The 15,798-nt window shown below is 42.1% G+C and overlaps 1 protein-coding gene across 10 annotated transcripts in view; it reads right to left on the bottom strand.

Annotated features, from left to right (window-relative positions):
* Positions 1 to 15,798, bottom strand: part of AFF2 (ALF transcription elongation factor 2) — a 455,915-nt gene that overhangs the window by 158,781 nt on the left and 281,336 nt on the right. For all 10 annotated transcript variants that reach the window (XM_058713753.1, XM_058713755.1, XM_058713757.1 and 7 more), the window contains one exon: positions 12,949 to 12,993. In XM_058713753.1, the coding sequence (XP_058569736.1) occupies positions 12,949 to 12,993 (45 nt within the window). The remainder of the gene's footprint in view (positions 1 to 12,948; positions 12,994 to 15,798) is intronic.

Here is a 15,798-nt window from a genome sequence, read left to right as displayed (position 1 = left end):
AAGTAATGCTAAATACATTATTTGAAGAAATAAGAAATGCAGTCATTACAATGCCTAATATTCATATAACTATTCTACTTACCAAACACTATTATCTGCTTATTAACTTCACGGAAAACATATTATTACTTTACCAAGGGTGGGCATGATACTGTGAGACCATTTTCTTTAACCATTCCTCTACAAACTGAAGTCACACGACAAACACCTACCTCTATGCACTTTATTATCCACCCACACTCGTCACCTTCATGAACATGTGGGAGTGGAGGGGCTTCTGGGCTAGGCCAATGGGACACAGCCTCTGATCTAAGGAGCCTCACGTTATGCCACGAGAGGCACAAGTGACAAGTGCAGATGCAGAAAAGGTGGTGAGGGGACCCAGAGGAAGGAGAGAGAGATTCATTTCATTTGGACAGTTAGGGCTTCAGAGAAGAGCGATCCTAGGGGAAAGGACGTCTGTGGAGAATGGAGGAAAAGCGGCGACAGGCAAGGTAGGCACGAGCGATGACCTACCGGAAGGGCCATGACTGCCAAGATAAGGATATGGGAGTTTCTCCTCTAGGTGCTGGGGAAGCACTGCACCTCTGCTTGAATACCTCTGGCAACAGAACCCGCACTTCCTTTCATCCTCAGACAAATCCACCAATTAGGACAGGGGAGAGAAGAAGGACCTAACATTTACCCAGTGTTCCAAGCACGGTTCTAGGGCCTTAGCACACCCCGGCCCATTCAATCCTCCCACTAATCCTGAAAATTACACAGTATTATCCCAGTTTTGTAAATGAGATCCAGAATGGCTAAGTTACCCAAGAATGCTCCACAGGGGAGAAGAGCCAAGCTCTACTCCCTTAACCATGATGTCTCCCTAGAACGTTCTTCCTTTTACTGCTCAGATACTTATCCCTTTAGAACTGCCCCTCAGGGGTTGTGTTCCACCATTTGAGGCCTCCTCGCCTAAATCCACCCTTGAGCCTCGCTCCCACACTGGAAGTCCCTCAGGCAGCTGTGGCCTGTTTCCTCTTCTAGTTCAATCTTCTTTCGGTTAGCCTGGCTCTTCGGCCATTCTGATTCTGAATGCACTCACTATTCTGCCTACCCTTTGCTAAATGCATTTCAGTTCAGCAGCGTACCTCTTAAGATTTGTTATGGAACACACATAAATTTTAGAGATTGACAGAAGTTAGAAAAGGAAAAAAAAACCCTCACCCATAATCCTGTCACTCTAACAAAATAAACTTATTATTTCAGCGTATTTTCCTTTAGTTTCTTTTTATTCATATCTTTACATAGCTATAAAAAGTAAGTACACAAAATGTTACAGTCTAGTTATTTCGCTTAACAGTATTTTGTAAGGTTTTGATTTTTTCCCCCCATATCGCTGTATCATCCTCAAAGCCATCTTTTTTAATGACTGGTTATTTTTCTGAGTGTAGAAATCAGAATTTGCTTAACTATCCATCTACGGTTGGACACATAGCAGCATTCTTTGTTATTGCAAATGATGTTGTAATGAATGGCTTTGTTCATGTAGTTTTTCTAGGGGTTTGGATTTCCCCCGTAGCGTGCTTTCCCAAAATGGAATGACAGATTATCAACGTCCCTCTAAAAATGGGGTGGCCAAGCTAAATAAATGTAGAGGAAGACCGTGTTCGTGACTGAAAAGATGCCCCAAGGTAAATTCAACTATATAGATACAACGCACCCTAACTAGCACTCAAGCAGGATTCTCTGTAAATTCATGTGGAAAGAAAAGGAAAGTAGAATAGCGAAATCATTTTAGAAAAAGAACAAAGTTGGAAGATTCGCATTATCCTAATTTTAAGACTTGCTATAAAGCTACCATAATCAAGACATTATGGTTTGGGGTAAAGGCCAGGGACATGGACCAATGGAAAAGACTAAAGAATACAGAAATAGAACCACATAAATAAGGTCAATCTACTTTTTACAAAAATGCGAAGTCAATCCAATAGAGAAAGATAGTCTTCAACAAATGGTGCTGGAGCACAATGAGCCATAAGCTTCAACCTACATCTCACAACACATACCAAAATTAATTCAAAGCAGATCAAAGACCTAAATATAAAGCATAAAACTCTAAAATTCTTAGAACAAAACACGGGAGAAAATGTTGATGATCCTGGGTTAGTCAACAAGTTCTTACACTCAACACCAAAATCATAATCCCTAAGAGAAAAAAACTGATATATTTGACGTCAGCAAATTAAGAACTTTTGCTCTTAGAAGGACACCATCAAGGAAATGAAAAGACCACCCACAGTCTGGAAGAAAATATTTGTAAAGCACATATCTGACCAAAAACTTATATCCAATGCATATACAGAACCTTGAAAATTCAACAATAAGGTAACAATCTGATTTTTAAAATGGGCAACATATTTGAATGGACAATTCATCAAAGAAGACAGAGAAAAATGAAAATAAGCACATGAAAAGATGCTCAACATCATCAGTCATTTGGGAAATGCAGTTTAAAACCACAATGATATACCACTACATACTTATTTTTTTCATTTTTTAATGTTTTTTTTATAATTTACTTTTGAGAGAGAGAGAGAGAGAGACAGAGACAGAGAGAGCACGAGTGGAGAAGGGGCAGAGAGGGAGACACAGAATCCAAAGCAGGTTCCAGGATCTGAACTGTCAGCACAGAGCCAGACGTGGGGCTTGACCTCATGGACTGCAAGATCATGACCCGAGCTGAAGTCAGACGCTTAACCGACTGAGCTATCCAGGCACCCATGCCATTACATACTTATTAAAAAGGCTTAAATAAAAAAATTGCTGGTGTGAATGCAAAATAGTACACCACTCTGGAAAACAATTCAGCCCTTTTTAAAGTTAAACATACACTTGACCCACAGCAACCCAACTCCTAGGTACTTATCCAAGACAAATAAAGACATACAATCACACAAAAATCTGTACATGATTATTAACAGCAACATTATTTATAATCATCAAAGAGCTAGAAACAACCCAAATGTTCTTTAATGGATGAATGGATAAACAAATTGTGAAGGATCCATGTAACGGAATATTACTCAGGAATAGAAAGGAATGAATGATTTCTAAACACAACAACCTGAATGAATTTCAAAGGCATATGCTGAGTGAGAGAATCACTATGGCAAGATTACATACTATATGATTCTGTTTATATATGGTGTTCTGGGAAAGGCAACACGATGTAGGGACAGACAACAGATCAGTGGTTGCAAGGGGGTGAGGGTAGGGAGGAGAGCCACTGCAGAAGGGGAATATAAAGGAATTCTTTGGAAAATTGGAATTGTTTTGTATTCCATTAAAGGTGGTGGTTACAGGAATCTATACATTCGTTAAAATTCATAGGAATGCAACAAAAAACAAGGTAAATTTTACTGAATGTAATTTTTCAAAAAAATGTGCTGGCCAGAAATCCATACCACATGCCAAGTGTGGTCTAAGTAGAACTGAGCAGAGCAGATCTATCCCTTTCTTAGTTCTAGGAGTTCTAGATCAGGGTTTGGCAAATTAGCTCTCACAGGCTAATTCTGCTCCACTGCCTGTTTTTGTAAATAAAGTTTTATTAGAACACAGTCACAAGCATTATTTTTACACACTGTCTATGGATATTTTCATGCTAGAACAACAGAGTTGAGCCATTGAGACAGAGACCAAAAGGCCTAAAAAGCCAAATATACTTACAATCTCACCCTTCACAGGAAAAGTTTGCCGAACCCTGCTCTAGACACTTGCACAAGACCATTTTTGAGCAGTGATACATGTTACCGCTAAGCTTTTTCTTATCTAAACATTGGTGAACTCGAGTGCATTAGCATATTGATATGCCACCATGAAACTTCGTTTTTTTGGATCCATCCAGTAGGCTTGATTTCTTGATTCTGACACATGGTATTATTAGCAATCTCGCCTAGCCTCATCACTCTCCGCTGGGTTAGGAGCTGAGGCCTGTAGTGATAACTTAAAACCTCTTTCTTCAGCCCTGTATCCTCATGGTGAAAGACAGAATGCATAATGGTTAACAGCATGGACTCTGAAGCCAGGCTGCCTGGGTTGAGATCTTGCTTCTGCCACTGGCTAACTGTTGAACTTGGAAAGTCACTCAAGCTCAAAGTTCTTCCATTTCATTATCTGTATCGGTGAGGATGCTAACAGCACTTGCTTCCTGGCATCAGCAGGGTGATTATATGACTTACTATATGTAAAATCCTTAGAAAAGGGCTAGGTACAAACAACTGCTGTGTGAGCATTTGACGTTGTTATTAGTGTCTACATTCAATCCAGGTCAACCTGAGTTCCAATCCTGTTTCATCCTCTTGGTGGCTGTACGATTATGTGCTTTGGGACAATTTATTTCACCTCTGGGGCCTCCAGACTGCCCTTGACCCATCGGTCAGTGGTCTCTGGGTAACGAGCTAAGTAAGCACTGCTGGAGAAATTTACACAATCTACAGATTGGAACCTTGACACTATCTCATAATCTTACTAATAGCATCCCTTGGGTAGCCCCCTCTCTCCCTTTCCGTGACCATTTCAAACCTTCTCCAATCTCCTCAAACCTCTCAATGTTCCCTTGACTACCTCCAACCAGCACGGGCTGGCTCATCAGGAGACCTGGGCTGGAAATAAAAAATTATCAAATTCTCCCACATTTACTTCAAGCATTTTCTGGTTTTGTTTTTAACCTTTAATGCATCCAGAAACCATATTGTTGTGTGGTGTGGGGTCAGAAGCCAAGATTAACTTGAGGAGAATAGAAATGTTTGTGATATCATCTTAGAACCCAAGAAGAATATGCCTTTCCATTTCTTTAAATGTTCTTTGGTGTCTCTCATAGTGACTTAGTGTATTCATATAGCTTCTGGCACATTTCTTGTTAAATGAATTCACAAGATATAAATGGAGTCTGTTGGCCCATTATATCTTACAGTTGGTTGCTTACATGTAAAGACTGTTTCTATATATTTATTTTGCACACTGAAATATTGCTGAATTGTTACATTGTCTGTAATAGTGCTTTTGGTTAATTCTTTTGGGGATTTCAGGAAAACAATATATATATAATCTAAAAATAATAGTCATGCTACACATTCTCTCCTATTTTAATGCCTCTTATTTCTTTAGCTTGTTTAATTGCCTTGGCTAACCTCCAGGACAATATTAAATAATAATGGTGATAAGGTACATTTAGTCTTTTTTCTCAACTACAATGAGAATGCTTTTAGAGCTTCTATGTGAAACGTTACACTAGCTTTTGGGTTGAGATGGTTATATTTTTATCACATTAAGGATGTTTCCACCTATTTCTATTTTATCTAGTGTAAGTGTTTTGTCAAGTATTGTTTAGCATTGCATTCATGGATTTCTTAATATTGAACCAGCTTTACTTTCCTGGAAAAAAAGCTACCTGGTCATGGTGCACATCCTTTAAAGTTCCGTCTGATTCCATTCATATTTCATTGAGGAAATCTGCATCAATATTCACAAGTGATGTTATTCTGTAATTTTCTTTTCTGTATGCTGTTTTTGCCAGATTTTAGCATCAATATTATGTGCTAGCTTGGCTTTTCTAAAAAAAATTACTTTGCAGGGGCACCTGGGTGGCTCAGTCGGTTAAGCGTCCGACTTCAGCTCAGGTCATGATCTCACACTCCTTGAGTTCGAGCCCCGCATCGGGCTCTGTGCCGACAGCTCGGAGCCCGGAGCCCGCTTCGGATTCTGTGTCTCCCTCTCTCTCTTCCCCTCCCCTGCTCATGCTCTGTCTCTCTGTCTCAAAAATAAATAAAAACATTAAAAAAATTTGAAAAAATACTTGGCAATATTTTCTTTCTGTTCTATTCTGAAACCATTGAGTTATATTGTTCCTTCGTGGTTTGGATTAATTTTCCTGTGAAACCTTGCCTGGGACTGATGATTTTATTAATGAGTGAGACTCATCTTCATTTCATTGATGGTGATAATACTATTTAGATTCTCTCTCTTCTGGAGGCAGTTTCAGTCAATTATATTTCAGTAGAAAAATTGTCCATCTCATCTAGATGCTTATATTTACTTTCACAGAGGTTAGTAAATTGCCACTAACAATTATTTTAATTTTCTCTGTTTCTGAAAAGTTATCACTCTTTATTTTTCCTTCGTTTACATATTTGTGGGGTTTTTTTCCTTTTTCTTGGTGAAGTTAACTAACTAATCATCTATCGCTGTTACTCCTTTATTTCAGAAAAAAACCCCAGAACTTAAATGTGCTAATTGTAATAATTTTCTGTCTATAATTCATTCCTTTGCAGCTCTTGATTTATCTACTTTTAAAACAGCATCTTTAAGCTCTTGTGTCACTGCTTGGACTCTTTTCTTTTTTTTTTTTTTTTTTTTTTAGATAAAATTGCTTCATTTTTTAACAATTCACGCCACTGTGTTGGTCATAGTTTTAATTTGTTCCCTAGCAACATTATTTTGTTCATTTTTCTCTTCTTCTTCTTCTTTTTTTTTTTTTTGTATTTTTGCATATGGTGGTTCCTTTTTTTTATTATTACTAATTTTTTTTGGTGAGAAGAGTTCTTGGACCAGTTGTTTGCAGGATGTTTTGGGGGCAATGAGGCCTATGGCTCAATCCCAGACTAGCAGGGATTCTCCTCTCAGTCCCAGTGTGTGTGATCAGGTGCTTTGGCCTTTACTTCTGTCTTATCGAGAGACATCAGGCCTACAGCCCGCTCACAAAGCAGCATCTCACTCCTCTGACTTGCTTCAGCAACAAAGTGCTTCCCACCAACGTGCATTGGTTATGTAACTTCTCATTCAAGCCTGCCTTTCCCACTTTTCAAGATAGGTATGTTCCAGACTTGGTCCACGGGAGCTTCCGTTACAAACCTTCACACCCATCCCCATCATTCCCACATTGGTTTTGCTTTTGATGGTGTGCTATTTATCCTAAAAGGCGGTGCTTCATCAGCTATGCTCCAGGTTCATGACCATGGGAACCATCCTTTGGATTCTTCCCTGTTTTACCTTCACAAAATAAGTTGTGACTTAGGCTTATGTAGGTCTTGTTATTGAGTGTACATTTCTTTTTCTCATTGTCCACAGTGCCGTTGGTGCTTAACAGGAGGAGGTGCAAGCCTTGCTCTATTCTTTCGCTCCCAAACTGGAAGGTGTCCCCCAAATTGATTCGAAGAGGCTCCAAAACTACATTCTCAACGTATTTTCCAGAGACACTGGTTGTACCTCTACACAGATGCAAATGCAGTGGCTAACCTCCCGGCCTGCCTTTTTTTTTTTTTTTTTTTGCCAGCCTGATCTGACTAGCGCAGCCGGGACAATAAGGCTGGTTCTCAAACAACAGTTGGAAGCTATTACTTCTTTCAGATAAGCCTAGACTGCTTTTTGGCAAAGCAATACACTGTTTCATTACCTTCTGTGTATGCCCAAGATACAGAAAGCAGGTGTAAATTCTACACGTGGCTTAAATTCTCACCTGCTTTCATTCAATTCACTAGAAAATAATAAATCACCATATTCACAAAAAGAAACAGGTTGTCAGAAAACAGACTGATTTTTATAGCACACCTAACATATACAGGGACTCCTATATTGATTCGGTTATTTGAAAGGGGCTCCTCACTCCCTGGACAGCTAAATGCTGAGTTGCTAAGTTACTGGCATTTGACATCATCTCCTCCCTGACATGTCCCACGTTTGACAGGTTCCCATGATTCCCTGGGCCAGTCACCTCGTTACTCACGTTACACTCATTTTCCCAATGACGTCTGTATAATCATTTAAAATTCACATCATACACTAGCTGCAACCCCCCAGATTCCACATGAAAATATTTAAACTGCTTGACAGGCTCTAAGTGCAGCATGTGGAAGCCCACTGGATGGCTTACCTACACTGTTCACGTAATAGTTGTTATAATTAAATTTAGCATCTTTCTTCTGGGTTGGTTTGTGTTTGAGAATTTGCTCCCACACAGAGCTCACCTCACATATGCATGCTACGCATTAAGTCCATTAGTGCTTTGAATTAGCTTCAGAAAAGGTAATACTCCACATAATTTACCCAGTCAAGGGCATTTTCACCTGCTGACAAATTTACATATTTCCCAATGTCATTAGGTAAGAGCTAGTCATCAGAATAGCAGAGGGTGTGATCATTAGTTCATTTATCTGACTCCGTTGAGGTTAACATTAATTATAGTCTAAATCACATTTAGCAATTGTTGTCTTTCTTGGATGGAACACTACATTACTATTGCAAGAAACTATAATTTTAAAAGTCCACACCAGAATAGGATGGATGCCTTTTGAAACATTCTGGAAGGATTAGTATTTAAGGCAGCTATACAGAAAGTAGTTTGCATGATGCCAATTTGAACATTATTTATACATTAATTTGACAGGATATAAAATCAATTGCCTAATTATTGGTTAAATTTATCAAAGAAATTCTACTGAAAGGTGCTTGATTATGGTGCATAGTTATGATAATACAATCAAATTTCCTTTCAGACATAATTGACCAATTTTGCTCCCTGGTCCATTTCTTTCTCATTCTTAAGATGGGCTTCTTCATTTGTTTCCCCTTTCAAAGCAAAAACTAGCAAGTGCTGTACACGGTCATCCTGTAATTATTTGGTCAGATCTTTCCATGCTGAAACTGTACACTTAAACACAGGCCTAATATGTGGAATTGCCATAATTTAGAATGCTGTAAACACAGATCATGCTGTAATCCAAAGAGGTACCCGTGTCGGTGTTTACCAACCTGATCCATATGGCAGGGAGAAATCTGTAAGATGATACAGTTTATCAAATCAAGTTCCCTAAATCTTAGCTAGCAAATTCAGCATTCGTCATAAACAGTGAATTACCCTTACAGATGTTAGACTATGAAATTATCCACTACTGAAGGTACTTTGCTAGGAAACACAATCTGTTCAGCGTCAAATCTAAGAGAAGCACTCTATCTGCGTTTTTGACTCGAGAAAGGACTTAATTGATAGTTTGTTGATATTTTTAAGTAAATTCTCGCAAGGAACAAATAAATCACGCTACTGCAAAACAAATAATCATTGAACATCCATCCTTGGCTAGCATTTAGTGCATGCTGCTCTCGTCGGCTTAACTCTTCCAGAAATGATTACTCTAGGACCCATCAAACCCCGCAGAGCCCAGAAAAGAAGCCGCTACCACTGCCCGTATTATTACATATGAGCAGCTTAGGAGTCCCTCATATGATAGATGAATTGTAACTGCAAAACACCACCATCAGGGCCAGAGTTATTGTTCTTTTTCATTTCTGTTTGGACTCGAGGGTAGCTTGATTCTAAAGAGAAAATGGCATGCTGACGGAAGCAGGGACGCGGTCTGGGCTGTGCGGCACAGGTTGTTGCCTTTACGTTTCTGATTTATAAAATTTATAATACACAATGATATACTTGTCAAGGAGCAAAGACAAGTGAATTTATACGGCTTGTTTTGCGGGAGGAGGGTGGTTGGAGGAAAGGTGCTGTCGGCTGGTGAATTCTGGTCTGTTTGAAAAACTACATAAAATTATTTTGTCATAATTGAATTTGCACAACTTACGGAACGAGCAGAAGCTGAAATGAATCGGTGGCCGATGCCATCACCACGTTAATCACAAAGGAGCCGGGGGCTCGTGAAATCAGAATGGATTCAGGTACGTCAATAGGAATAGAATGAACGGATAGGTTCTACTCATTCCTGTTCTGCAAAATGTGACTAATAATGTAATCTTTCAGGACTGTTGTGAAAACTACATGACTTTATGTGCTCAAGTACTCTGCCTAGAAGTGGCACATTGATATGATTTTGTATTAGTGGCAGGGGTTTTTATTGTTATTATTTTATTATTTGAAGTGCGATTTGAACATCTCAACAATGGTAGAAAGAGAGAATGAATTCCTGAGACCTGCTCCAGCTACACTGGTTTGTTGATATTCTTAAAGTTGCTAGAACTAACTCAGCCAGCATCTGGGGCAGTTTTTTTTGTTTTTTTGTTTTTTTAATCCAGAGATTCTCCCCGTAGGTCTGTGATGGGGCAGTTGACAGTTTGGTGAAGTGCAAAACAAAGACCAGGTTCTATTTCTGCTTTCTGCCGTACACTGGCTTCACCCTTGCTACAGATCATTTGTAACCTCTCCGGGCCTCAATTTCCCAAAATAATAAGGGACTGCACCACGTTTCCTATAATCAAAATAAGATAATGGGGTTCAAGTGCTTTCAAAGGCAGTCATGTGCTATGGAAACCTAAAGTCATCCCATCCGGTCGAGTCAGCCCTGGAAGAGGGCGCACCGAGGCGGTGGCCTACAGGACAGCATAGAGCCAGGCGCACAAAGAAAGAGAAGTGGAAGACATCGGTATAAAGGAGAGCCGAGGCCATTATCAGAGAAATGGTTAGAGGAACTTTCAAAGGAAGCCAACTGGTTTGAATTTGAAACGGCGTTTTGGAAAAGGAGGCTCTAAGAAAATGCATTAGGGAAAGGTATTTCCACTGCCTGGGGATGGAGGGCCTGAGAGAGGCCAGCTGTGTTCTAGTTGGTTAATAAAAGAAGTATGTCGGGCTACAGAGGGCAAAAAGGGGGCATCAGTGAGGTGGGGCAGTTGGGAGAGCAAACCGTGTGCACACTTTAAAGATTCTCTCACTGCAGGTGGGTGGTGGGGTGGGAGGGTGAGTAATTCCCCCCTCCCCCGGTCACTACATGAAGAGATCGAAAAGCCACGCAGCTAGAGAGTGATGGAACAGCTCTTCCTACTCCTGTGTCCCCTTCATCCACACGGCTGGACCTCAGTGAGGGAGAACATGACCTTGCGCTTGGCTCAGCTTGTCTGAAAAGCGCTCAGGGTGTCGGGGAGAGGAGGAGAGAAAGAGAAAGAGAAAGAGAAAGAGAAAGAGAAAGAGAAAGAGAAAGAGAGAGAGAGAAAGAGAAAGAGAAAGAAAGAGAAAGAGAAAGAAAGAGAAAGAGAAAGAGAAAGAGAAGAGAAAAAGGTGCCCCCCGAGAAGGAGGCGGATGGACAGCAAGGGGACACAGAGTGTCTCAAACAGGAACACGAACCTACGACAACAAAAATGGCCAGCCAGCACTCTGTTGTGCCACATAGCGTGGTCTGTACAAATTGAAGAATTAGTCATGAAATTTGGGACACGAACTTCAAAACGCTTATTTTTATTCTAAGCATGGGTGATGAAACATGCCATTCGTCAATAAAGGAAAGCCCTCTCATTAATGGTGCCGTTGGAAAAAAAAAAAACAGAATTCTATACAATCTATAGCCCTTCAAAAAAAAAAAAAGACGTTTGCCTAGATTCTCTCTCAAGAACAGAAGGACTTTTGTTACTTTCTCAAAGGGTGCTATCTTTTATGAGCTTATTAAGGCAACCTGCTTCTTTTCTTTCCATGTTTAAGCGACATTCCGTTGTTTTCTCTAAGCGGCTCCTCCAGCCTCTGCCAGGTGTTCGTTCACCCCACTCCCCTCGCTCAGGCACCATGTGGGCCACGCAGGCACCAGGGCCGGGCTGCTCTTAAGGAGAGATTCCACCTGCAGCAAACTAGGCAGCGATGTTGAAATGAGTCTGACATTCCTTCGGGAGTTCAGAAAAGACCCCTGACTTCAGCTGGCAAAGCACGACTGCCGTAGAGACTCAAGGAAGAGAGGTTGCTTGCTGTGTTACCTTTCTTTTAAGGAGGGCAAAGATTTGCCGTATCTGACCCGTGTCCGCCCAATGAAAGGAGCAAGTGTAGATTTCTCAAGAGCAGTCTCATCTCTGATGGGAGTAATAGGACTCGTGTCTTTAATAAGCCAGTGACAATGCTCTTGGGCTGAAAAGAGTACGCAAATATCCACAACAGGTGAAATCAGGTGGTCGGTGAACGTGATGATCAACAGCTTTCTCCTCTTTATTACTCCTTCGGCTGTACCGTCACAGCGTTGGCTTGGACCACTGGGCTGACGAGAAGGCACTTACCACGGGGAGTCTCAGGGAGAGTTGGGGGCGACATCCTCACTTTGGAAAATGAGGAAAGGACGTGCGGAATTTTCAACGGCACATGGATTGTTGTCTTTCCTCAGCAGAAAGCCTGCGTGGTTTTCTCATGGCCACATGGATCATCATTTATCATAATAACGAGCACTTATATACCACTTGGCAGCTTATAAAGGAATCAGGGCAGGTATTATTATCCTCTTTCACAGACGAGGAATGGAGACTGAGAAAGATGAAGTTCTCTGTCCAAATCACAGAGTGACAAACAGTAGAGCCGGCCCTGGAACTCACGGTCACGACTGCAGTTCTTAGGATGCTAACAGCCAGAGACAGGAGACACGGTTTGCAGGCTGGGCTCTGGGGTTTCCTCTGGTTTAATCATCTACTTTGGGAGGGGTCACTGCCACCTTTTGCAACTTTGTGCTGCCTCCATTGCATCCTTATACCCACATCCCCCCATTAGTAACATTTCCTACAACCTGCCTTCACTCCCCACTCTGGCATCTTGCCCCCTCATCGTAGGTCACAAGCCCCATAACCATGTTCCACCCACAAAGGAGCCGGAAGCGGCAATGAAATTGAGACTGGAGGTCCCAGAGAGCAGAACGCCCAGAGTGAGAGAAGGCTGCCTGAACAGGGAGAGTTTCCTGAAGAAGGTGGGGAGTCTCAAAAGAAAGAGCCAGAAAGGCACGAGAATGAAACAGGAGCTTGGTGAGACAACAAGACTAGCTTGGCTGGAGCTGGGGGACAGGTGACAGGGGAGAACTGAGCCAGGAGATGGGAGCAGAGGGGTCTTCAAAGTGGAAAATGAGACTTCTCCATCAGGATATCCCCCCCCCCCGAAACAGTGAAGTAATTAGTTAAGCAGATACATTGCTTCATTATTAAAAGGCACAGAAATAAAGGTTTAAACTCACCCGTAAGATTTCTTCAACACAGCTTGGATCGCTGGGAAGGCTTACCTAAAATAAAATAAAAAACAAACAAACAAACCTTAAGCACGATCTAGCTCTTCTCAGAGAAGCTCGTTGTACAATATTTTACAGCGCAGGAAAAACAGTAAAGAAAGCAAATACAGCTATCGATGTGGGTTTTTCCCCTAGTTAGTACAAAGCAGAAAGTATCTGCTAGTGGCCAATTTTGTTTTACTTTCACGAAGCAGTCAGACCACAGTGGAAGGTGCAGAAAGACTGTAGAAAGGGTGACTCGTTCTGTCACTGATTTTCTGTGGGACGCTGGCCTCTCCTCCCCCGGTGCATCCAGGCTTTACTTTGCTTATCTATCCAAAGAAGGGGCTCGGCTTCCCCATCTTTAAGGCCTATCTGACCCACTGACAGAGTTTAATATATTATTCATAATTACATATTTTTAAAGATGAGGCTTATAGGAAACACCTGTATGATTAAGTTCTCTTTTAATTTTGGGGTCCAACCGGACGCCTACAATTCTTCTCCAAAACACTAAGGTTCAAACTCCCGTGTAAACCGCACGCTTGCCTTGGCACTCGGAGAGAAAGAATCTCACAAACATACAAAGCGAATCCAGTGAGCCGTCTTTCCAAGCGTGACATCTTCCCGATCTCCATAATCAGTGAAAGCAAGAACCCCGACACCAAAGTGAGACACCAGCTGTAAAGCAGTGCCTGACGGGGGACTTGGGCACGGGACAACCCCCTGGGGAAAGGCCTGCCAGGCATGACGTCACTCGTGTGAGTTACAGCACCACCCACCCCCCAACATCCCTCTCTCTTTCACACCTTCACCATTTGTCACCTTCCACTTCCCTCCAGTTCTGGCGAGGAGAACATCTGGTTGCTTTAATTCACTGCCTTGAAGGTGAAAGGTCAGCCCTGGAAAGGCGGCACTGCCACAGAGGCTATATGTCCCGACCTCTTGCAAGGGCAGTTAAGTGATAGCCCCCTAGTTAGTCCGAAAGACTGAAGTATGAGCACACCCGTATTTGGGGAAAATGGAAAATATATGGCTCCAGTGTCCCTCGACCTTATAAAAATACATGCTATGACCATCAGTAAAGGAGCATGAAATCCCTACCGGGGGAGGCAGGCTGAGAAAGAGTCACCAATAATGAGGGGGCCGTCCGTCATCTGGGATGTTACACCTGTAACGCTGGAGGAATTATCGCCAGTGTCTCCATTCGCCCTGACCAAAGTCCCAGTTTGGAGAGCAAATTATTCAGTTACCCTTCTCAGAACAATGCTATTCTAGTACTGGGTAGAGAGAACAGTAGAAGGAAAGACTGAAAAAGTGGGCCAGGCACACTTTCTAAAGGACCTTCGATATGGGTTTCCAACAGGGAACCACGGGTAGGTTGGCCCAGGACAGTTCATTCATTCATTCATTCACGCAACACAAAGTTTGGAGGGCCAGGGACTGTGCTTCTAGGCTTATGAAAAGTAAGAGGAGAGACAGTTGCCTCCCTCATGGAGTTCGTAGACTCAGGAGGAAGGGGGATATGAGGAATCACAGAGTTAACGTACCACCGTGACTGCAGTAAGTGCCACAGACACCATCCCACAGACACTAGGTGTGCAAAATGAAAGTGTCCGTGTCCAAATAAGTGTGGGAAATGCTGCAATCCACCCCCCCACGAGCAAATCCACCATGCAAATTAAAGGCTCTGAGACACCTGTCTAACTGGTTTAATGCAACACTTTCCCAACTTTCTTGATCATTGAATTCTTGGGTTTTTAATTTTCGTGATTGTTGTTTCCCGATCAACGATTACCACCATCCCATAGAATGAGTGCTTGTAGAACACAGACTGGGTGATGCTGGTCTAACATACTACAGGATTCCAGAGCTCAAGTGATTAATCTTAACAGCAAATACGACCTCATTCCATTGCTCAGTGCTCCAGCAACTGTATCTTCCAAGGCAATCCTTGAACTTCTAACAAATAACCTCTGACAAAGGTCAACATGATTATAGCACAATTAGAGCTTCATTATTACTGTTGCATCATATTAGTGTGTGCCATCTGGGCTCAACATGTATGTCCCGCTCTCATAAAGAGGGCTTGGCTCTCTTCCCCCCACCCCCCAACCCCCCACCAAAAAATCCCCATAAGATTAATTTCTAAACTACAGAGAAACAAATATCAGCAACATGCAGGCAGCACAGACACTTGCCTGTGGGTCTATAAAGAGCTGGGTGGGAGTTTTGGCCTCTACCACTTGGGTAGGGCCCCTCTGAGTTCCAGTTTTCCCAACTGTACAATAAAGTAGAATAAAATAAAATCACCAGAATAATAACACTGCTCCTTTCGAATCTCACAGGGTTTCTGTTGTTCTTCTTACTGCTTCATTACAAAGTCTAGTCTTCTCGTCTCTTCGAGGCAACACCTGACTCACTCTTGCCAACTGCACATATCATTCCCACACCTGGTATTATAAACATCCGTTTCCTTATGGGGGAAGTGGTGTCAACATAGAAAGAGTTGTCGACTCTGGGGCTTTGCAGCAAATCTAATAATGACTTCTTGGGGTGCCTGGCACCCAGGATTGGGAAGGACTCTACAGACAAGGGCAGTGAAAGAAGTATGCATCCACAGTGAGTGCGCCGATTGCCTTTCTGTTTCAGAAAGTAGTGGAATCCAGCACTGGCATGGAGTCCCTAGCCCTGCAGACTCGTCTAGCCCTGTCCCACAGCTGTTGTCACCGCCGGGCAACTACATCTGAGAGGCAAATGCTTTTCCCCCTGCCCGTGCTTTTGAATTCACCAGCGAGCATTTCCTCTGCGCCTAGAATA

The sequence above is a fragment of the Neofelis nebulosa genome, chromosome X, assembly GCF_028018385.1.
Source record: "Neofelis nebulosa isolate mNeoNeb1 chromosome X, mNeoNeb1.pri, whole genome shotgun sequence".
NCBI lineage: Eukaryota > Metazoa > Chordata > Mammalia > Carnivora > Felidae > Neofelis > Neofelis nebulosa.
This window is presented reverse-complemented; position numbering and strand designations above follow the sequence as displayed.